Source organism: Capra hircus, chromosome 10 (assembly GCF_001704415.2).
Source record: "Capra hircus breed San Clemente chromosome 10, ASM170441v1, whole genome shotgun sequence".
Taxonomy (NCBI): domain Eukaryota; kingdom Metazoa; phylum Chordata; class Mammalia; order Artiodactyla; family Bovidae; genus Capra; species Capra hircus.
The window spans coordinates 45237880-45262749 of record NC_030817.1 but is presented as its reverse complement, the minus strand read 5'-3'; the positions used below and the strand labels follow the sequence as shown (position 1 = coordinate 45262749).

Sequence of the window (24870 nt, the reverse complement as noted above, 5' to 3'; positions counted from 1 at the left end):
TGGCGTGCTGCGATTCATGGGGTCACAAAGAGTCGGACACAACTGAGTGACTGAACTGAACTGAACTGTACATATTTTATACACCTTTCTATTTCCTGTTCTTCATTTAAAAGCAGGTAGAAAGAGCTTACATTTTTTTCTCTTTGTAGCCCTGTGTTGATTTTGACCATCTCAGATTCAAGGGTCCTACAGAGAAGAAATGTTTGGCCATGTCAAACGTAGCCCTTTAAGACCATCTGAGCACCTGTCGGCCTGTCCTATTCCAACTGTACTTGGTCCCAAGAGTTTACCTGGCTTAGAGTACAGGTTGTGGCATATCCAACATCTTAAAAATCAACTCTGGAGTTAAACTGTTAGTTTATAAGTATTGATAGTTTAGAATTAAGAAGGACTTTGGGTGCTATTTAATCATTAAAATGAGGGAAACTGTGACCCAGAGAGGGTATGCAGTTGCTCAAAGTCATGAAATTGGTAAATGACAGGTCAAAGATCAGAGCCTGATTCAGAGAAATTTCTATAATGGAAGAGTGGTGCTTATTTATATATTGGAGTGCTCTACTAGTCTTGGGGAAGAAGAGAAGACTTTGCCCAGAAGCAGGGGGATATAATAAATATTGGAGTCCCTTAAAAACTGCTGGTCATGTGGATCCTGGATCCTAAATCTCCTGAAAAAGAAAATGTATCTTTTGTGTGCTTGATATCACTGTGTGTTTGTGTATATTTGTACAAATATGTGTGATCCATCTGATCAATCTCAACCTTATCTCCTTTCAGAGTTCTCTTTTTCCCCATGGTATAGGAAAGGGCTTCTACATAATGAAGTTTAAATTTTTTGGTATAACATTTTATCACGCATGCGTGCATGCTCAGTTGCTCAGTCATGTCTGACTCTTTGCAATCCCATGAACTGTAGCCCACCAGGCTCCTTTGTCCATGGGATTTTCCAGGCAAGAATACTGCAATGAGGGTGCCATTTCTTTCTCCAGGGGATCTTCCCGACTCAAGGATCAAACCTGCATCTCATGCATTGGCAGGTGGATTCTTTACCACTGAGCCACCTGGGAAGCCCCAACTTTATATCATAAAGACTTGAAATAGTATTTGAAAGGCAGTACAGTTTAGGATAAGAGTTCCCACTAATATTTCCTTTTCATCAGACTAGTGGAAGCCTCTTCACCTTGTTTATTGTTGGAAAGCATGCTGGGAGAATTTTGTCAAGGTAGCTGTCACACAGGGGATAGTGACAGAACTGATCATGCAGGAATTAAGAAGAGATAATTTGTCTAATTATATTATAGAAGGGAATCCAAAGACTGCCGATACTGTCCTTTGATTAATGTATCTGAGAACATGAAAATGTTCTAAGTGAGTGAAATAGAGAAAGGTGGTACTGGTCCTACAACGAGAACTGGTTAAGAGTGATTTATCTTGAAATCATTTGTATAGAGGCAGTGAGAGTATCTGAGTCTAGAAATTCAAATAAAAGGGAATGAATTGATGACTGTGAGATTCAAGGATTTCTTTTAGAAATGAGAATTATATGCAAGCTTTTACTGTTAAGTATTAAATATTCCTTAGTATGTCACCTCGGTCCTAATTTTCCCCATAGTATGGGAGTCAAAGTGTCAGAACAGGCTGTTTACCAGCCCTGGTAGTGTGATGTGAACTACTTAATCAGGCCTGAGTTGGATATTCCCATTGTACTTTTCAAATTTTCTGAAATAATGTGGTAACTCCTATTTCTCAACGAAAAAACAGCCTTTATCATAGAAAAATCTTTGTACTTTGGAAACTTATTATGAGTACTTTTGATTCTACAACTTTGGTGTCTCTTAAACCCACCTGCCTGTCTCAGTCAAGACCACCACAGTCTTTGTTCAGACTTTCATACCTTTTCATCCGGACCCCCTGCCACTCATATCCACATTGCTGCCAGAGTGATTTTACTGATTGGATTGTTTATTTTCTGTTTAAAACCCTGAAGCAGCACTCTGTGACCTGTAGGTAAACTTCAACTTCCTTAACATCTCATGTAAGATCTTTGTGATCCACTTCTTACTAACCTCTGTGGCCTTATCTGTCGTTACTTCATGTTCTAGCCAAATGTCCTCCTTTCCCTGGAATGTTTCTTTCCTAACCTCTTCCCTTGTTTTCTCTTACTCATCTTTCTAGACTTTGCTGGATCATCTCTAGGGAGCCTTTCTTGATCACCTCTTCTTCTCAATACCTCATTACATTTATTCTAGTCTTTAACTGTTAGTTTGTCTTTCCTCTCAGACCATCAACCACTGGAGGATACAGATCATAGCTTTTTAAACTTGTATCCCTTGTATCTAGCACTATGTTTGGTGTGTAGTAGGTGTTTGCTAAATGCTTGTTGGATAAGTAAATCTCTTTTAAAAGACAAAAAGGTCATCTTCTGTAGTGAAATAACTTCCCAATCTTGTGGTGTGTAGGATAGTTCCACTAAAAACCCCTAAGTCATCTTGTCTCTCTGTAAATTAAGGGCACAAAGGATACCACCTTTATGAACTTGTTCAGTTAATTTGATGGGTTGTAGCTGATTGCTAGTTTCATCTCAGGAAGTTTTAGTTCCTGCTTCTGTCCCAGTCAAAGTCATAGCCAAGGCAGATTTATTCCTAGACTCACTTTCACTCAGTGCACGTTTACTAAGCATTTGTGATGTGTAAACTCTGGACTAGGTGCTGGACATTAACAGTATGGTAACATAGGTCCTTATCCTCAAAGAGATGTTAGTCTTATGAGCAAGTTCATCACCTAGAGTTTTGAGTCACTGTATGAGTGAATTAAAGATGTATGTACTAATAGATAGTCTTTGAGTTCTAACATATTTGAATGAATCAGCCAGCAAATGAACTGTTTATTCTCTGCTAATGAGGGTACTCTAGTAAGAACTGGAATTTGTGGGAGATAGTACTTTATGGACTGTTAGCCAGTAGACAATTTGTCTTTTTAATTAAGTAGCATTTTCTTCTAAGTTCACTTGCTGTAACTCCTGTCTCTTCTGAAGGTGGTTGACAACAGTGCTGCAATATACAAAAATAATTTTGTTTATTAATAAAGTAATATATTGAGATATGTACACGCAAAAAATTCAGACTGTTACAGATTCATTCTTAGATGCAATGCTCTCAAATTTAATGCTTGATATCTTCTTCTCCTTCTCTATTCATTGTTACTTGGTAAGTTGTTATTTTTATTAGGAAATGTTGTTCCTTGGGTTCCTTCTCACAATTTTGCATGTGTGAACCAGCAAGAACTCACCTTGGCTCATTGATGAGAACACAGAGAAAACGATGTTAATCACATTTAGAAGTGGGCAGTAACGTCAGTTACTCTTCTTTGTTTTACAGAGATGAACGAAATCAGTCCATCATTGTAAGTGGAGAGTCTGGGGCAGGAAAAACAGTCTCAGCTAAGTATGCCATGAGATACTTTGCAACAGTCAGTGGTTCTGCCAGTGAAGCCAATGTTGAGGAAAAGGTGTTGGCTTCCAACCCCATCATGGAGGTAAGACAGCAGCAGCCACGGCCTTCCAACTGTATCCTCTCCATAAGAACCACACTGAAGAATTTGATTGAAACAGCCCATGTCAGAAAGTTTGGGACCTCCCAACCACTAAGAGTAGGAAAATACTCTTCCAGATATTAGTAAGAGATCTAGGAAAAGTAAAAATTCAGTAAAGTAGGCATTTTAAGTAAAGTCCAGCTATGAAGGATTCCACTGTATTCCATAAACCTGTGCTTTTAACCTACCACTGCAATGTTGCCTCCAAGTAGCTGGCAATGGCACTTCTTTTCCTCAATTAATGGAGTTGTGTCTATTGCTGCTTGTACTGGAAGAATAAGCTACTCCTTTCCCCTCAGTCCTGAGCTTATTTAAGCTCCTGCTGAAACGCAGGATTCACTATGCTCAAGCATGAATGAGTTTTAGTCTTCCTTTACCCACATTTCGTTTTCTGTATGTAGGCTAACCTGTTTAGCTGTAAGTTTTTATGTTTTTCCAGGTAGAATTATAAATGTAAATCATGATCTTGGAAACATTTTTCTGCATGTTTCTGTCAAGCATATCACACAGTTTTAGATTAGAAAAAGAAATTTACTAATATAAATTCTTGAAAAAAGGAAGATCTGTGAAAAGATGTCCTTTTTCCCCCCTTTTGTTAATTTAACTTAAAAAAAATTTTTTTATAATGTTGTGTTGGTTTCTTCCATTCGGCAACATAAATCAGCCATAATTATATATACATCCTCTCCCTACCTAGCCTCCATCCCATCCCCCGCTACATCCCATCCTTCCAGGTCATCACAGAGCTCCAGACTGGGTTTCCTGTGCTACACAGCAACTTCTCACCAGCTATCCATCTTATACCCAATTGTGTATATATGTTGATGCTACTTTCTCCATTTGTCTCACTCTCTCTCTCCCCCAAGACCATTCTCTTATGGAGTCCATCTGTATCTCCATTCCTTCCTGCCAATAAGTTCATCAATACCATTTTTTCAGATTCCCTATATATGTGTTAATATATTTGTTTTTCTCTTTCTGATTTACTTCGCTCTGTATAACAGGCTCTAGGTTCATCCAACTCACTAGAACTGACTCAAACTCATTGAAAAGATATCCTTTCAAAAGTAGACTATATAGACAAAGTAGATATGCTCAGACCAAAGAAAACAGACCTTTTCATGTGAAAATTTGAGTATTTTAGGATTTGTAACTGGAGGATTATTTGTGTATTGATGTGATTTTAGGAAAGACACATTAAATGGAGAAAATAAGTCTCAGTAAATGGAGAGAAATGACTTTGGACATACAGAAACAAACCTTTTTTTTTTTTTTTTAATACTAATAATCCTAGTCAGCATTCTTTATCCCTGTTTCTTTCCTTTTGTCAAGTCTTATTTGTCACCCAAACACAGATGGCGTTTAGAACTGGCCTGGTGCACCAGTGATACAAGTGGTTTTTGCACTAATCAGTCCAGAGGTAATTGTGCCTGGTGTGCAGTGCTGTGTGTGACACTTTATTATAGTATGCTGTGACCCCTTGCCCACAGGGCTACCTTCTAGAGCAGCAGGACTTCTGTTCTTGGGATTGAGAAAATAAGAGATGCTGGGGACGTTAAGAGCCTCCTGGACTGGGGGAGCTATGGAAAGAGAACTGGAAATGTTTTCTGAAATAGCAGGTACAAGAGAAAACAGATGCTTATGTCAAAAGAAAGCAGTAAAGATCTTAAGAAAATATTAAGATTTTGAAAGAATTTAAACTATATAGATATAATGGTGGATCCTACTCATGTTACTGTTGTGATAATATAGTCTGTATAGCCCATTTCTTGTTTTGGTTTAGATAACAGCAGGGATTTACTCTCTGTTGTTCTTTTTACTGTTTTTGATCGTAACAACAAATTCTTGGTGTTCAACAGTAGTTTAGTCCATTCTTAGTCCCTAACATTAGAAGATACCAAAGTCCTATGGCGTTAGGAAACCCCATCTCGTCTAGATTCAGACCATATAATAACATATAAGTCTGGAATGAAGCTTCTGGAATATGTCTAGTTGAATGAAATATTTTATGAAAATAACTACATTTTTTCCTACAACACAGATTTGTGTTATGTAGGAGTGATATTAAAATTGAAACGGCTACAGATACTACTTTTTAAATAGTTATAAGGAATTTACCTCATTCGCTAGGAAGAACAAAAAAAGATAAAGACAGCAGTTATACATTTAAAAAATTAATTTATTAAAATGTTTAATGACAGCAGTTATGCTTAGCTGCTTCATTCTATAATATTGTTTAGTTTCTCTGCAGGAATTTGGATTAATAAAATTTATTAAAGAGATAACTACTTTTCAACAACTACAAATAAGGGCATCCCAGTTTGAAAGGTTAAAATGGAATATAGGGCTGAAAAATGGTGGCAAAGGGTTTACAGTTACAGGAAGAAAACAGGTAAAATATTGAATATGTGACCTAGAAAATCTGTAGCTTTTAAGCCTGCCTCGGGATTATGTCTCTGTATCAGAGCCCTTTACTGTGATGTCAAGAAAGGCATGTCTATGTCTCCAGTGATTACAGTCATCCCACACCTTGAACATTGTAGCCCAGTGACTTATGGGATTTGCACATTATCCTTTGGAAAGCCAGCAGCTCCTCATCCTCAGCATAGACTCCTTTTGCAAAATACAAATGATGTACAGAGAAATACATGATTCTTTTTTGCTCAATTTTATGACATTTGCTTTTTTGCCCTTCTTATTTCCTAGAAATTTTTATCCTAAGATAGGGACTAGCAAGTGATGGGGACACACTGGGTCTTAATAGTTCTTTTTACTCTTTAATAAATTGTAGTTGAAGATTTCCATCTCCCTTTAGTAAAGAAGAATAATGCACTCAACATGTCATTGAAATCAGTAGTGAAATCAAGACCACAAAACTTCTTTCCTTTAACAATTTCTTGCTGATTGAAATGAAAATAGCATTAGGAAGGCTGTTATAAATACAGTACTTGTAAGGCTGATGAAATACTTAGGGGGAAAGGACAAAAGGCACTGTTTATATTCAGAACCTTGTTTCCGTATTGGGTTAAAGGCTTAGAATCATATAGTTTTATTTTTGAAAGGGATGCTACTGCTCATCTATTCTAGAAGCTGAAGCTGAATGGTTCTATGAAGACCTGCAAGACCTTCTAGAACTAACACCCAAAAAAGATGTCCTTCTCATCACAGGGGACTGGAATAGAAAAGTAGGAAGTCAAGAGAGTAGTCTGTTACCTGTACTCCAGTTACTTGGAGTAACAGGCAAGTTTGGTCTTGGAGTACAAAATGAAGCAGGGTAGAGGCTGACAGAGTTTTGCCAAGAGAATGCACTGGTCTTAGCAAACACCCACTTCCAACAACACAAAAGATGAGTCTACCCATAGACATTACCAGATGTTCAATATTGAAATCAGGCTGATTATATTCTTTGCAGCTGAAGATGCAGAAGCTCTATACAGTCAGCAAAAACAAGACCTGGAGTTAACTGTGGCTCAGGTCATGAACCCCTTATTGCCAAATTCAGACTTAAATTGAAGAAAGTAGGGAAAACCACTAGACCATTCAGGTATGACCTACATCAAATCCCTTATAGTTATAGAGTAGAAGTGACAAATAGATTCCAGGGATTAGATCTGATAGACAGAGTACCTGAAGAACTATGGACGGAGGTTCGTAACAATACAGGAGGTGGTGATCAAAACTATCCCGAAGAAAAAGAAATACAAAAAGGCAAAATGGTTGTCGGAGGAGGCCTTACAAATAGCTGAGAAAAGAGAAGCGAAAGGCAAAGCAGCTCCTTGGGCTTTGAAATCACTGCAGATGGTGTCTGCAGCCATGAAATGAAAAGACACTTGCTTCTTGGAAGAAAAGCTATGACAAACCTAGATAGCATATTAAAAAGCAGAGATGTTACTTTGCTGACAAATGTCTGTATAGTTAGAGCTATGGTTTTTCCAGTAGCCATGTAGAGATGTGAGAGTTGGACCATAAAGAAGGCTGAGCATCAAACAATTGATGATTTTGAACCATGGTCTTGGAGAAGACTCTTGAGAGTCCCTTGGACTGCAAGGAGACCAAACCAGTCAATCTTAAAGGAAATCAATCCTGAATATTCATTAGAAGGACTGATGCTGAAGCTGAACATCCAGTACTTTGGCCATCTGATGCAAAGACCCGACTCATTAGAAAAGACCCTGATGCCGGGGAAAGATCGAAGGCAGGAGCAGAAGGGGATGACAGAGGACGAGATGGTTGGATGGCATCACCAACTCAATGGACATGAGTTTGAGCAGGCTCTGGGGGATGGTGAAGGGCAGGGAAGTCTTCCGTGTTGCAGTCCATGGGGTCACAGAGTCTTACACAACTGAGCCACTGAACAACTACTGCTTGTCTAGTCTAGTCAGTTAACACATGAGGACACTAATGCTCTTCAGAGGATTAGATGATGCAAGTTGGTGGTAGGGCCTGCTGTGATACCCAGATCTTTAGACTTGTATTTCATTTACTCCTCTACCATTCTTTGCTACATGTTCATATACCTTATACTCAAAGACAAAAGGATCTGTTTCACCCCTGGCAACTCGCTGCTCCTTCTCACAGAGTGTAGTGATTTTGGCAGGTCCACTCCACACTCTGAGGAGATCCAAGGGAGGTGACATGTGGAGGTTGGGATAGGAATCAGGAGGGAGGAGAAGCTGTGGACCACCCTCTCCCAGCTTGCGTAGTTGATGGGGAAGGTGCTGAGGACAGTGCCCCGGAAGCACTCAGTGACTCTCACTGCTCTGCCGCTGCCACCACATGTAACCTCATCTGCTCTTTGACAGAGTGTGTTGTGTTGAAAGAAAACTTTGCATTGATCCATTAGTTTCATTTTCTAAACAAAATAAAAAAATAGGAATATATGGAGACTTTTGTTGTGTATTTTGTAGTGTCAAGTTTTGCTGGAAAAGTAGTTTTCAGCCATTCTTTCCATCTTTAATGTTAATCTTAAATTTAGCAGTGTTCTCATTGTCAGAACAGAATAGGATAATACCTGTCATATTTCAGAGACTAAACATGTTTCTTTGATTGATCAGAGATTCTAATGTGTTAACTTTTGTGGCTGTGCTACTACTGTTTTCATCATTTGTGCCTTTTTTTTCCTTATATTGCTTTCTTAATGCTGCAGAGCATTCTCATATCTTTCTGCTGTGGTTTCAGTGTACTAATCCTAGTAGTCACAGGCTTTGCATAGGGAAAGATATTAATTATATGAAATTATCTAATTAAGCATTTAATATATGCACTGTGTGAACCCTTGCTTTTCTAACTGTAGCATGCTTTTTGCTTTGCCTTGAAGGTAAAAATTATAGAAGCATGTCACCTAAATCAGAAGGCAGTGCGAATGCCATATAAGTGTTTAAGATTGTATTAAAAATTTAGCAGAAAGTTACATTCTCTACATTCTGTAGCAGATGTCTTGCAAGTTAGATACCACTATCAAATTCAAAGCCAAATTTTACTGTGTCTGGTTTCTGAAAATTGCTTTGAATTGAGGGGGTAATTACTAACACTCCACTAATAAGCAATTCAGCTGAAACAAAGAGACCCTGAACACCAGGGCAATATTTCCAGGAAAATATTAATTTGTTTTAGCCAGTTTTTTACATGAAACAGACTGCATTTCAAGAAATCAAAAACCTAGTTGTTTAACCAGGATGACTTGTGCCTAGGCAGCCCCGGTCCCATCCGTTCTTTTCCTTTGCTGACATGAATGAGTATGTTCCATGCCTTCTTCCATGGTGAAGACCTCCCAACCGCTGGCCTCCTGTCTGCTGTTTCTGAAAATCACTTGTGTGAAAATAACAAGGCTGATACCGACTGTTAGTATATACCTGTGTCATTGTGCAGTGACAAAGCATGCAGTTTGCAGGGGCAAAATTGGTTCTGTTTTTAAAAGAATCACTTTTAAAAGGTTGTGTTCACCTCTGTTCTGTCTCTCCCTGAACAAATCTGTTCATGTCAGGGCATGAATTGCACTTCTAAAACCGCATTTTTCCCCCCTTGTTTTTCAGTCCATTGGAAATGCTAAAACCACCAGGAATGATAATAGTAGCCGTTTTGGGAAGTATATTGAGATTGGTTTTGATAAGAGATATCGAATCATCGGTGCCAATATGAGAACTTACCTTTTAGAGAAATCCAGAGTGGTGTTCCAGGTAAGCCAGGCCAGTATACATACAGATTGCTGTATCATTCCAGAGCTCACTTTATTCCCAGATTCTCTTGAGCATGTTATGTCAGTATTACTACAGACTACATCTGGACAGAAACATGTGAAACAATGCCTGTCAGAGAATACCCCTTAGACTAATAGTCTTGGGACTGGACAGTGATGTAGGTTTAATGGTTTTTACTGTTTCCTCCAGACGCTTGTATGAAAAGATTAGTTAAGAAGAGGTGCTGATAGTTTAGTCTTGTCTGTCACATTTCCCAGTTGATAGGGAAGACATTGGTCTATGCTTCAGTGAGTTATAGCTTGAACTCAGTTCAACAAAAATGTTCTTGACCTTTTTCCTTCCTTCTTTTCTTTTAGAATATGGTATTGTTTAGATAGAATGTTGGGAGTTCATAGATCCTCAGAACTCACTTGTGAACCACTGTCAGAGAACACACTCAAGTCTACGTATTGGTATAAGACTTTCATTCACAAATATGCTCCTAGTCCTTTTGAAGGAGGGAGTGGGGGTGGCTTCCAGGATCTCAGTTCCCCAACCTGGGATTGAACCCAGGCCTTGCAATGAAAATCTGGAATCCTTCCCATCCCCAGGGAACTCCTGCTCTTACTCCTTTTTAATTTGTGAATGGGAAACACTATACATTACAACACTGACAGACATGTTTATGCTCCGGGAATGTGGACTTACCGTTGGAAAACTCCTAGTATAGGACTCCGGGTGACCCACTGCAAACTGTGAGATGGGGTTCCTCTAGCTCCTTCACTGGATGCCTGCCTCATGGAGATTCCAGTAGCCCTGGCACTGCCATATAGCTGAGTCTATAGTTTCCATCACACAAGTCTATTAAGGCTTAGAACGTGTGTAGGAAAAACATACTGAAAGTCATGAGTTTGGGCAGCCTAGAACTATTCAGGCTTTGACTTTAGGGATATGCCTGATTTGTGGCTACCTAAATGTAATACTGTGAACTGTGGTGTTGGAGAAGACTCTTGAGAGTCCCTTGGACTGAAAGGAGATGCAACCAGTCCATTCTAAAGGAGATCAGCCCTGGGTGTTCTTTGGAAGGAATGATACTGAAGCTGAAACTCCAGTACTTTGGCCACCTCATGCGAAGAGTTGACTCATTGGAAAAGACTCTGATGCTGGGAGGGATTGGGGGCTGGAGGAGAAGGGGACGACTGAGGATGAGATGGCTGGATGGCATCACCAACTTGATGGATGTGAGTCTGAATAAACTCCGGGAGTTGGTGATGGACAGGGAGGCCTGGCGTGCTGCAATTCATGGGGTCACAAGGAGTCAGACACAACTGAGCAAGCGAACTGAACTGAACTAAAATGTAGTACCTGATTTGTATAGTAAAGCAATAGTTACCCTCCTCCATTGTTCTAATATCTAGATACACGCAAAACAGTGTTATTGTACACACATGTATGCTCGAATGGGTTAAAAAAAATATTTAGTAGCCAAAAGAAACAATGGGGGAAATATATGATCTAAGAGAAGACTGAATCTAAATAGTACAACTTTGATTGATAGGTAGACAATGAAAGGGAAGATTGGTATGGTGACCAAAGGCTAGTAGTGGGGCCTAACCCTTCTTGCCTAGAAACTGTGAAGCAATTCTAGCTGTTCCCCAACCCTCAAGGCTATATAATATTGAGGATGTTTGGTTATATCAAAGTGAGTCAGACAGAGAGTACATATTTGATATTGCTTCATGTACAAACATGATCAAATCATTTCTGTAGATTCTCCAGCTTTTCTAGTTGTCTGTGTACTGAACCCCCTAAAATATTGCCTGAAAAGTGAAAGTGGCTCAGTCGTATCCGACTCTTTGTGACCCCATGGACTCTACAGTTCATGGAATTCTCCAGGCCAAAATACTGGAATGGGTAGCCTTTCCCTTCTCCAGGGGGTCTTCCCAACCCAGGGATCGAACCCAGGTCTCCTATATTACAGGCAGATTCTTTACCAGCTGAGCCACAGGGAAGCCCAAGAATACTGGAGTGAGTAGCCTATCCCTTTCCAGTGGATCTTCATGACCCAGGAATCAAACCGAGGTCTCCTGCATTACAGGTGGATTCTTTACCAACTGAACTATGAGCGAAGCCCTCATATTGCCTATTCGTGCTTATAGTCATTGGTATATTGTTTGTTTGTTTAGGGTCTTCTGTCCATGTAATAAGTTTTCTCTGCCAGACACCAGCCCCCATTATGCATGAAACCTGACATTAGCCTTACTTGCTGTATTCTTCTGTCAACTGAGTTCAGCTGGTAGAGAATCTGCCTGCAGTGCTGGAGACCTGGGTTCAGTCCCTGGGTTGGGAAGATCCCCTGGAGAAGAGAAAGGCTACCCACTCCAGTATTCTGGCCTGGAGAATTCAATGTACTGTATAATCCATGGGTTCATAAAGAGCGGACACAACTGAGTGACTTTTACTTTCACCTTCTGTCAACTGAATACACTGCAGAATTCAGGAGTATGATGATAGAATATAAGAATTATGTTTTGTATGAGCAGTATTATTACATTGTATTTTGAAAGTATATATGTGGAAGAAGGCAGTCAGAAAATACTAAGAAATGGTCTTAGAATTGTACACAATTTATTTTCTATCTGAAATATATTTTTATTGACTTTTAAATATATAATCTAAATTGATATGGATGATGCAGTGCATTCATGGATTTCTTACAAACAAGTACAGTAGAGGGTCCAGTCTAAGATATGGGAAAGATGGGACTTTTTCCCCAGAGTGTTAGGAAGACCATGAATCTAAGAGGTACTGTGCGAAAATATGGGTATTGGGCCAACAGAGATTTTAGTTTCCCCAAAAGTCACTGATCTCATGACAGTGCCATGTAGCAAGCTGTTTACTAGTTTAAAAAGCATAACTGTCACATATATTATGTTGAATGTGACCAACAGATACACTCACACAGGTGTACATAGTTAATAAATCACTTTTCAATAATCATAGATATTAAACATAAAACTTTTCTGAGTTTTAGATTAAAATTCTCTAATTGAAAACTCTTCTTATTTCAAAGGCAGAAGAGGAAAGAAACTATCATATCTTCTATCAACTTTGTGCCTCAGCAAACCTACCTGAATTTAAAGTGCTGCGATTAGGTATGAATATGACATTAGATTTGTTGTGCTGGTATTATCTTCTATTTATTTCCAAGTTCATAACTTTACTTCTTAAAAAGGAGACTATCTTGTACTGAAATATTTATGGATGAAATAAGAGGTCTACAGTTGGCCTTAAGATAACCCATGGGATGGATAAGGGGTAAGTGGCTGTATACATGGAACAAGGTTAGTCTTGAGTTGATACTTGTTTAAGATGAGTGTGATGAGTACACAAGGGCTCATTATACTAGTTTCTCTACTTTTGTGTATGTTTGAAATTTGCCTTGTTTAAAAGGAAAGAAAATAAAAAGGAGTTTATGTGGTAGAACCATATGAAGTCTCTGATGAAGAAAGCAGGAAAGTGTTTGAAGAAATTATCCTAGCATGTAGATTGAAATAAAACATTTAGGAAAGGACTATTCACTTAAACTCTACAAACATTTTGCTCCATTATTTAATTTGAGTCTTGTATTAAAATGTAACTAAAAATACAGACAGTCAGACTCCAGACTCTATACAATTAATTATGCTTTCACTGCCTCTAAAGCAGAGTGGACATAAGGTAGAAGTCAAGGCCTTTTCATAGACTGCAAGTCTTTTAAAATTTTTTCCTTAATTGTAGGAGATGCAAATAACTTTCATTACACGAATCAAGGTGGCAGTCCTGTGATTGAAGGAGTAGATGATGCCAAGGAGATGGCACATACCAGACAGGCCTGCACTTTGCTAGGTATGTAATCTTATCCTTGAATTCTTGGAAGCAATAGCTCTCTGACTCAAACAACCTTTGATTTGGAATATTAGCTTAGCTTCATATTAAGTGGTGAAAATTTGGGGGAGATTTAGCTTTGTTTTTTTCAGATTTAACATTCTTCATAAAAAACATTTGGACATCAAATGGGCAGGGAGTTTCTCTTGGGGATGATGGGAACTATATGGAAAATATGTTATGGTAATGATTATACAACTTTGTAAATTTACCCAAAACTTTTGAATTGCATACTGAAGACGGATGAGTTTTATGATATACACATTATTCTTCAATAAAGCTGTTCAAAACATACATTCAGGGCTTCAGGGGAAAGATATGGGACTGTTTACTTAAATTTTTACAAAATCTGAAACGTAGAGCTGAATGAAATGGGTCTCTATTCAGAAACTCATGTTTTATAGGATTTTTTTGTGTATTTGTTTCTTTTCATTTTGGGTATGTTTTTGAGGCCTGGAAATGTGGTTGAGCTGGCTTGGTGACAAAATAATGTATTACATGTAGTTTATTTGTTTCTGAAATGGCTCAGGTCACTGTTTTTGTTTCTAGATTTAAAAAATATATTGGATCTACATATAAATAAATTGACCTTTAGAAATGTAGTATACAACTTTTAGTGCTGAATTATTTATTTAAATCTTTCAGCATATGAATAACTCTAAAGTCATATATTGGTATTTTGAGGAGTAACCTGAGATGAGTTAATTTAATTTAAAAGTATTGCTAATCAGAGTACTCTTGCCTGGAAAATCCCTTGGACGGAGGAGCCCGGTAGGCTGCAGTCCATGGGGTCGCTAAGAGTCGGACACGACTGAGCGACTTCACTTTCACTTTTCACTTTCATGCATTGGAGAAGGAAATGGCAACCCACTCCAGTATTCTTGCCTGCAGAATCCCAGGGACAGGGGAGCCTGGTGGGCTTCTGTCTATGGGGTCGCACAGAGTTGGACACGACTGAAGTGATTTAGCAGCAGCAGCAGCGATCAGAGTATGATCCAGGACCACTATGGAGCCTGTAAAAATTTAGAATCTCAGACTTACTAAACTAGAATCTACATTTTAACCAGATCCATTGGTGATTCACATATGCATATTACAGTTTGAGAAACATTGCTTTACTTCCAGTGCTAACTCTGTTTATAAACAGAAAATTGTGAATTTGAAAAAGCCATAATGCAGGAGATGGTAGAAACATTCCTTGTAAAATGAACTCTGAATTACCTGTATGTGATTGCATTTTTGGAAATAATTTTAATTTTTTTACTTAAACATAATATATATCTAATATTCTGGAAAAATCTTACCTTATTGAAAAGTGAAGCCTCATCTGATAAAACACCAAGGGCTGACCTGCATTCTCATCCTGCCTGACCTTTCAGGTCCTGCTCTAGTTCTTTGTTTAGGTACTCACTTGTCAGGCTGGGGCATAGCACCAGCCTGAACATTTTTAATTGTGTGGTCTCTTTGAATTATGCTTGGTCTGTAGTTAAAAGAAGTGACTGAATAATTTGACTTAAAACAATCTTACTGAGCCACAACTCGCATTTAGAGTAGAGCTAAATCGTAGTGTTAGTAAGATACTTAAATCGTGTGATGAATTTGTTTAGCACTTACCATGTGTCACACAGTGTGTTAACTTTACTAACTGTATTATCTCATTTAATGTTTACAAACTCCCTTTGAGATAGTCTCTAATGTCCCTGTGTCTCAAATCAGAAACTAGAAGGGTGAAGGTGTCTGCCTGTGTGAGATGGCAGGTCAGGAGCAGAGCCTGGCTTCCAGCTGAGGTCTGTCTCACTGCACAGCCCATGGTCTAAACCATAGTGCTAAAGTGCATCATGTATTAAGGTCAACAAAGGTGAAAGTGTTGTTAACTATGGCACATTATAATGTGTACAACATCTGGCAGTATTCAACTGTTAAAAATTAAACTCTTAAAAAGTTAAATTATCTGCTTTAATTGTTTAGTTCCTATTCTGAAATTAATCACTGTTCATTTACTCTGTTGTTTCAGGAATTAGTGAATCTTATCAGATGGGAATTTTCCGAATACTTGCTGGCATCCTACACTTAGGCAATGTTGTGTTTATGTCTCGAGATTCAGACAGCTGCACAATCCCTGTGAGTTCAGAGCAAGCTTCCTGTGATGACAGCTGATTTCTGTTTTAGTTTTGTTGATTCTTTATGGAAACAATGTGTTTGAAGTCTATTAACTAACATTAATAATTATCAGAGAGATAACTACTAGAAAGATACACTGTCTAGAGTAGAATTTTGAACCATTGATAAAGAAATGTGGATTCAGATCCCTGGTTCACAGTGATTGCTTGTGTGTGTGTGAGGGATAGGGGAGGAAAGAACTTGGGTATATGTGTGAGCTGTATAAACAGAGGTGGGAAATATTTGATGTGAAAGTTGGATTGGTGAGTCTACAGTGAAGATCTTGTTTGGCCCATGACACACATACCAGAATTGATAAGTTTATTTGTCCTGTGGAATATGGATTAAAAGTTACTGAAGAAATTGTTAGCAGTGATTACTCCTGGGAAAAGGAATTAGATGACTGGAGAGAGATGGTGTCTTCACTATGATTTACATATTCTTCCCCATGCAGAGATGACTACACACTGAGAATTAAAATCCAATTCATTTGTTTAAACTGTAATAAAACCTAATAGTCTCAGAATGTTCTCATTGGGCATTGTGATTTGCAGTATTTTCTGATCACCCCTATCAAAGATCACACACAATGCACACACTCACATATACATGTAGATAATTATTAGGTGTTTTTTAACTTTGTTAAAATGGAGGCAGTTTTAATATTATTAACTCTTTTTCCATCTTGCTTCCTCAAGGATTATAATAGGAAACAATTCTGAGATTTATGTTTCACTCTTCAGATACCCAAGTTGATATTTGCAAATCTACATGTAGATTAATTCATGTGACATAAATTTGGGTAAATTAGACCTTAGTTTTGAAATATATGTTTCAGCATCTCCGCCTGGGTTCAATCCCAGCTTTACTATTTATGCACTCTGTGTTTTGGGGTGAGTTACTTAGCTTCTCTGAACCTTAGTTTCCTCATTTTTAAAATGAAAGAGACTTTGTTTTTTACCAATTTTGGACTGGTTGCTCTGATCGCACTTTATACTGGATAAATTATATTCTAAAAATATTTGTAATTAATACATAAGAACTTTAATAAATACATAAGAAATATTTTAATATATATATATATAAACTGAGTGAAAATAGGAACTCGGAACAGAGCAGAACTCTGAAGCATAGACTCACCTGAGAGGCGTTTGCTAAACCCAGTGACGTTGAGCTATGGTTTTCATAGCCAAGTGGAGTGCGGAAGACAAAAAACAAAGCCTCAGACTCCTATAAACAGGGGAACAGGAAGGCAAACTTCTGCCTGTAGCTGAGACCCTAAATGAGGAACATGCTCACCACCTCCTCCAAGAGTACCAAGAAAAATCAAGTCTTTAAGCTAGGCGGGGGGTAAGGGGGAGGGCAGAAATAGTTCCCTAAAAATTTAGAGCAATGAGCTGCCCCTCATGCTTATTTCCCAGTTTGTTTTCATAGTTCCTGGATGGTCCCCAACAGCAACATACACAAAACTTAGCTTAAATTGATCCTGGATTGGTAGTGCCCTGGATGCCTGACAGAAGCAAATGCAAACCCACCTTCAATCCAGGCCTTGACAGAGTCCCATGAGAAGAGTTACAAGAATACTGACTCATAGTCAAAAATCTCAAATCTCGTGATACAACAAAATAGAAGGAGCTAGGCAAAACAACAGATAGCAGTCAAACCTACTAAGAAGGCTGAAAGAAATTAATAGCAGATTTGACACAACTGAATAGATAAGTGATAAGCTGAAAGACAGACATGAAGAAATGATCCAAAATGCAAGATGGGACCCACAGATGGAGCCCTTAACAATAGTTAAAAGAGATGAAGAATGGAGTAACAGAATCTAATTTTAATATAATGAGAATTTCTAAGGGAAAGAAAGAAGAGAATGAGGCAGACAAAATGTTTGAAGAGGTAATTACTAACAAATTTCAGAACCTGTGAAAATGACACTACACCACAGATTTGGAAAGGAGAAAAAATCCCGGATAGAATAAATAAAAAGAAACCCACCTCTAGTCTCACCATAATTCTACCATAGACAGAGAGAAAAATCTTGAAACACAAAGATAAGACATACTAGTGTTGAAAAAGTAGCAATTAAACTGATTGGTCACTTCCCAACAGCAATAATAGAAGTCAGGAAACAGTGGACCATCTTCAGTGTTCTAGAGTAAATAATTACCAACTTAGAATCATATATCCAGTAAAGATATCTTTTTAGAATGAGGAAAAGATAGATGTGTTTTTGGATAAATAGAAACTTGTGAGAATTTGTCACCAATAGGCCCTCACTAAAGGAAATATTAAAAGACACGGTTAAGACAGAAGGAAAGTGATCTGGATACAAGATCTAAAATTCCAGAGGGAATGGTGAATCAAAAAAATGGGCAAATTTTGATTAATTAAAAGAATAATAATTATGAATTGAGCTTCCCAGGTGGCACTAGTGGTAAAGAACCCACCTGCCAATGCAGGAGATGAGATGTAAGAGATGCAGGTTCAGTCCCTGGGTCGGGAAGATCCCCTGGAGGAGGGCATGGCAACCCACTCCAGTATTCTTGCCTGGAGAATCCCATGGACAGAGGAGCCTAGCAGGCTACAGTCCATAGGGTTGCACAGAGTCAGACACAAATAGTGTATTGGGCCACAAAATACTTTTTACAAAAAACTCATTACAGAGGGAACAGTAGTAGAGAAACCTCACAGACATTCCTGTAACCAAGCAACGAGTCAGCATCACATGAGTTCTGATGCAGCCTCCTGAGGAGGGCACCACATGCTTCTCTAGTATTCTCACCAGAAAGGCGTGCTGAACCTGATCATGAGGCAACGTCGTACAGACCCAAACTGAGGGGCACACTACCCTTCTAAAGTATCAAGTTCTCAAAAAGACAAAACAAAAGAGGGAAGAGCTCCTCAAATTAACAGAGATTAATGAAATAAGATAACTAACTTCAATGTATGAACCTAGACTGGATCCTGGACCATATAAGAGGGATCCTGGTCCCTAACAACCCGATTCTCAGAGGACACTATTAGGTCAGTCAGTAAAATTTACTAGGTAATAGGGTTGTATCACTGCTAATTTTCTGACTTTATTCATTGTACTATAGTTATATAAAATAATTTTAGGAAAATACACAGTAGAGTATTCAGTACCAAAAGGGCATCATGGTTGCAACATGCTCTCAAAAGACTCTGAAAAATAATATGTATGTAGACGTATGTGAAAGAGAGAGAAAGAGCAAACTCGGTAAAATGTTAATATTTAGGGAATCTGGGTGAAGGAAATACTTTGTACTTTTTTTGCAACTTTTCTGTTAGTCTGAATTTAGTTTAAAATAAAAAGTTTAAAAAACTAAAGTGAAAAAAAAAAAAACCTAAAGTGCATCACCAGCCCTTTCTTCCTCCCAAAAAGTTAATAAAGTACTGGATAGCAAAGCTTATAGATTGGGATTGAGTGTTTGGAGTTCATGTTATTTAATTACATCAAGATAACTAATGTATCAATTCTTCTATCATAAAAACAGAAACAGAAAGTGAAGCTTTCAAACTAATAAAGAGGAAAACGAACTAAAAAAATAATCCAAATATAGCAAGAAAAGGAGAGAAATTTTTAGAAAAGGAGGGACAAGTAAAGGCACAAAAAAGGTACTAATAGAAATAATTACAAACGAACCAATGTTTTAGTTAATATGGATTGTCAGACCAGTTTTAGAATTTAGGTATATACTTTTGAAAGAAACATTCCTGAAAAATAAAGGTACAGATGGTTTCAAAGTAAAAAGTTGAGAAAAGACACACCATAATAGCTAGAAAAAAACCTGGTAGAGCTGTATCGATACTGGACAAAATAGACTTTGAGGCCAAAAGCAGTACTAGAGATAGAGTCACTATGTACTGATAGAGATTTTTATTCACCAAGAAGATGTAATAGTTCTAAACTTGCGTGTACTTAATGATGTAGTCTCAAAATATATAAAGCAAAAGATTACCACAAGAATAAAAAGAAAATCTGTCACAGTGGGATATTACTGACTTCTCTCAATTACTGATAGGTAAAGAAGTCTAAAAATTAGTTCAGTTATAGAAAATTTGAACCGAACAGTTAACAACGTTGCCCTCATAGAACAAAATGGTACTACCATTCAAATAAAATGTTTAGAGTGCTGATCCACTTCTAAATGATGTCACACAATTCATATATAAATGAATGAAATAAGCTGCTTATTCAAGGGAGTTGATCCATGTTGATGGTGATGATGCTGATTTGTGTCTAAAGTGATTACTTGGGAGGAGGGAACATGAAAGAAAAAAGGGACTGTGGGAAGGGTCAGGGGAGGAAGGTGTCAAGAGACTTAGGGTTTAATGACAATTCTGGCATAAACTGGTGGTGTGCTTTTTGCCAAGCTAGTCTTTTGGATGTTATGTCCTAATTTGTCAATTAGAGATAGCAGTGTTCACCCTGCCTGTTCCTCAGGAATGTTATCAGATGCAATTGAAACATGTGAGTGAAGATGTTAAAAAATCTAATGTACTAACATCAGTTAAATTAAATAAGTATTTTTAATTTATGAATACTTTGCATGCCTACTCATGCAAAACCTATGGAAGACATTGTAGGGGATACAGGGATCCCTATAGGTAAGGGGTTCCCAACCTCCAGGATCTAATGCCTGATGATCTGAGGTGGAGCTGATATGATAGTAACAGAAATAAAGTGCACAGGAAATATAATGAATGCTCTTGAAGCATCCCCAAACCATTCCTCCACTCCACAATCCATGGAAAACTTGTCTTCTCCAGAGTCAGTTCTTGGTGCCAAAAAGGTTGGGGATCCCTGCCATAGCTGATGCAGGGGATCCTTAGATTAGAAACACTAGTCTAAGAAGCCACACAAATAACTATTACGTTGTCTGTTTATAACCTTTTAGTATCTCCACCTCCCATCTCCCTGCCATTGGCCCTCATTGCTCTTAGAGGAAAGACCAGCCATGGAACAGCCTCTGGCTTCATCCCCTACATTATCTCCCTCACATAGCTTCAATGCCTCACATCTCTGGTTTCCCTCCCACCACAGGACTTTTATACCAGATGTCCCCTCTACTTGGAAGACCCTTTCACCAAGTTAACCCCTTCTTATTCTTCAGATCTCAACTCCATTTCTCAAGGCCACTGTCTCCTGTCTCCCTGAATAGGGCACATTCCTTACACATGGAATCTTAGCATGGTGTCCTCCTTTGTAGTAATTTTAATTTTAGGGAGCAGTCATTTAGTTAATGTCCATTTCCCCTAGTGACTATAAGTTCTAGGAGGACAGGGTGAAAGTAAAAGTGTTAGTTGTTCAGTCGTATACGACTCTTTGTGACTCCATGGACCGTAGCCCACCTCAGTCCATGGAATTCTCCAGGCAAGAATACTGGAGTGGGTAGCCAGTCCCTTCTCCAGGGGATCTTCTTGACACAGGAATCAAACCCGGGTCTCCTGCATTGTAGATGAATCCTTTTACTCTCTGAGCCACCAAGGAAGCCGGTACATGTCTATTTTTTTCTGCTGGCATATAATATATTTGTAGACAAGCTGACTCATTTTCTGACTGACTAAATGAATGTGCCTGAAGACAGATGCAAATAAGTACAATAAAGAGACAAAGGAAGAGGTCATTTTTTGAATTGAGTCCTAGAAGAGATTACAAAACGCTGCCTAGATTCTGGTTTGATGGATGGTTGTGATTATCACTGATCAGCTTCAGAGGCTCTTGGTGTTTGTTGTAGCAGAGAAATTGTCAAGTTTAATTGTTACCTCTTTGTTAATATTTTTTTAGTAAATTCTTACTTGATTGATCTGGTCCTAGGAAATAACCCATTCTCTTTTGTCAGCCCAAGCATGAACCCCTCAGCATCTTCTGTGACCTCATGGGTGTGGCCTTTGAGGAGATGAGTCACTGGCTCTGCCATCGGAAGCTGGCCACTGCCACAGAGACGTACATCAAGCCCATCTCCAAGCTGCAGGCCACTAATGCCCGTGATGCACTGGCCAAGCACATCTATGCCAAGCTCTTTAACTGGATTGTAGATCATGTCAATCAGGCACTCCATTCTGCTGTCAAGCAGCATTCTTTTATCGGTGTGCTGGATATTTATGGGTGAGTGTATTTGGCTTAGTGGTCTGAGCATTTCTTTCTAGACATTATCTAGTAACTCCAAGTAGGCATTTGATTATGTCTGCTACTGGTGAGCTAAAGGGAAAATTAGAAGACAGTTTTTTAAAGCCTAGTTTCATTTGCTAGTTTGCCTTCTCTGGGTGCCTTTCTTTAATGTTGAACCCCTTCCTATACATTTGTGCTTTTTGATGCCTAATTTTTCATCATCTGGTTCACTTTTCAAAAAAACCTATGACATTTCTATTCCCCTCCTTTCTGTGTTTATGTAAACATTGTGAATCTGTGAATTGACAAGAGCAGTAGCTTTATCGTAATTCGGATTGTTCCCTACTTGGGGGTGAATATGCCCTCAAAAATTCATACTATTGAATATATTCACATGCTGCAGCCTTGAAAAAAAACTCTGCCACTTTGCTGATGTCTATCTGCTGGGTACATATTTCGTGTTACTAACTTAGAAAGCCTTATCTTCACTGATGTGGAAAGTAAGTTTTGCAATGTTAGGGAATTTCCTATTTCTCTCTAATGTGCACATTTTTAATATTTTTTAAAAGCTATTTTTTCCTTTTTCTCCTCTTCCATATTATTTTTGATTTTACAGATTTGAAACATTTGAGATAAATAGTTTTGAACAGTTTTGCATAAATTATGCAAATGAAAAACTACAGCAACAATTCAATATGGTAAGAATTTTCTTGCTTAAATAATATTCTGCCAAAAATTATTCTTTGAATTCCTGGTATGTGTTTAAATACTGGCTCCTGAAGTAAAGTTATGAATTTCAGTTATTATCTATGGTTTAAAGCAGTTAAACTGCTGAGGAACTTATGATTAATGAATGATGCAACCTTGGAAAGATGTTTATGGTCCAGATTGGATTCAAGGTCATCTGCTGTCTGAGAATAGTTAAAATTTAGTCCAAATAAATTGAGAAAAGGAAGCAGAAAATGTTTTAGATAGTGACATAGGGATGTGAAACTTTGACCCCAGGAATATCATTCAGTTGGTCGTCCCTGAGGCTAACTATATGTGGAGTTAATACTGTCTTAGCCCTGGGTGTTCTTTGGAAGGAATGATGCTAAAGCTGAAACTCCAGTACTTTGGCCACCTCACGCGAAGAATTGACTCATTGGAAAAGACTCTGATGCTGGGAGGGATTGGGGGCAAGAGGAGAAGGGGACGACTGAGGATGAGATGGCTGGATGGCATCACCGACTTGATGGACATGAGTTTGAGTGAACTCCGGGAGTTGGTGATGGACAGGGAGGCCTGGTGTGCTGCGATTCATGGGGTTGCAAAGAATCAGACACGACTGAGCGACTGAACTGACTAACTGAACTCTTACTTACTGTATTAAAACCTTTAGACTATTTGATCTTTGTAAAATATTGCATAAAATATGGTACTTTGATAAAAATTTGGACCCTCTTTTTAGCAAATTAAGCTACTTAGTATAGGGAAATAATGTAGAAGTGATCTTAAATTTTTAAGCTGTTTCCATAAGAATGTGACTAGTATATTTTGTGTCTCTGCATAAGGAATATTAATAAAAACCTGTCAGACACTAAGTGGAATATTATTTTTTCTCAAGGTTTTCCTGAGTTTCTCAATACTTTAATCAACAGCGGAGCCTTCTGCTCTTTCCCAGAATATTTTGGCACAAGGTGACTGGAAGTATTAAGACACTAACGCCAGCCTCATTAGGGACTGGCTAATTTGTTTATTTCTCGAGGACCTCATGTCTCTGCATGTGTGTTTCTGACTTTCTTCTTTCCCTTTCCCTCTTTCTGTCTCTATCCATCTGTTTCTTCTCTCTCTCTCTTTGCTCATACACACACACACACACACACACACACACACACACACACACACACTGCAGCTTAGCCTCTCTCTGCATGAGAGAGAGGCTTCCCTCTTGCTCTTATTTCTCTTCTTTCTCTCTTCCCTCACTCTTATTATCAGATGGCATATATTTTCCTTCAGATGGTATATATTTTGTCTAGGTTTTTGCTTCCTCACTTACCTCACACTTCCTGTGAACAAGCAGTGGTTGAGGTGCTTCTATCTTCTTAACTTGCTTAAATCCCATTCATCTTGACTTCTAGCAGCGTCAGCTTTCACTGTTAATTGTCTGTTTCCCAGTTCTTATATCTGAGAAAAGAGAATGTGCTTAACCCAGTTCATTTGCCCATCAGAGATCTCTGGCCCTTGACTAGCTGTGTCTTGCAGCATGGGGTCTTACAGTAAAGAACCTGGTGCTTAGGCTGCTCCCACAGCAGGAGCTGTGGGGTGGGCGGTGGGCAGGAGAAACATGGTGACTGGCAGCTTTAATGCTTGGAGTCATTACCTTATCGAGTAAGCATCTCTTGTCATATTGAACCTCATGCCCTTAATTTTGCAATTAAGAATGGAAAACTAGACATAGAGACTTGTATGAGAAACAGGCCCTAAAGTTTGGAGCAGTGTTTCTATTGTCAATGTGAAGACCACACTGCATATAGATTAATGAATTAAAGGAAGATAGGACTCATTTGTGAGGAATTATTGGTACCATCAGCCAGGGCATCTTGCTGACACATGGTGCTCCATTTGCCTTCTCATTAATCAAAAGAACAGAAGAAATTTGCTTTCTAATTAGCATTACATAAATATTCATATGTATGGCAAGTTTTTTTTTTTTTTTTAAACTAAAGCTTTCACACCTGGTTAGACTATGAATGCTGCAAATGAGCCAAGAACAGCATTATAATAAGTATAGAATAAAGTGGGAAAGTTCCAGATGTGTGAGGAGAGTAAAGTATCAGAAATCTTGGTAACCCTTAGGTTTCATGGGGGTTTGGGTTCTAGGAAATATGTGTTGTCTGGTAA

General features: G+C 38.4%; 1 protein-coding gene across 10 annotated transcripts in view; it reads left to right on the top strand.

Moving 5' to 3' along the window:
* The window catches only part of MYO5A (myosin VA), a 197222-nt gene that overhangs the window by 87182 nt on the left and 85170 nt on the right, over positions 1-24870 (top strand). For all 10 annotated transcript variants that reach the window (XM_018054218.1, XM_018054215.1, XM_018054211.1 and 7 more), the window contains exons 5-11: positions 3375-3531; positions 9621-9764; positions 12838-12919; positions 13545-13652; positions 15706-15812; positions 21719-21984; positions 22604-22685. In XM_018054218.1, coding sequence (XP_017909707.1) covers positions 3375-3531; positions 9621-9764; positions 12838-12919; positions 13545-13652; positions 15706-15812; positions 21719-21984; positions 22604-22685 — 946 coding nt within the window. The remainder of the gene's footprint in view (positions 1-3374; positions 3532-9620; positions 9765-12837; positions 12920-13544; positions 13653-15705; positions 15813-21718; positions 21985-22603; positions 22686-24870) is intronic.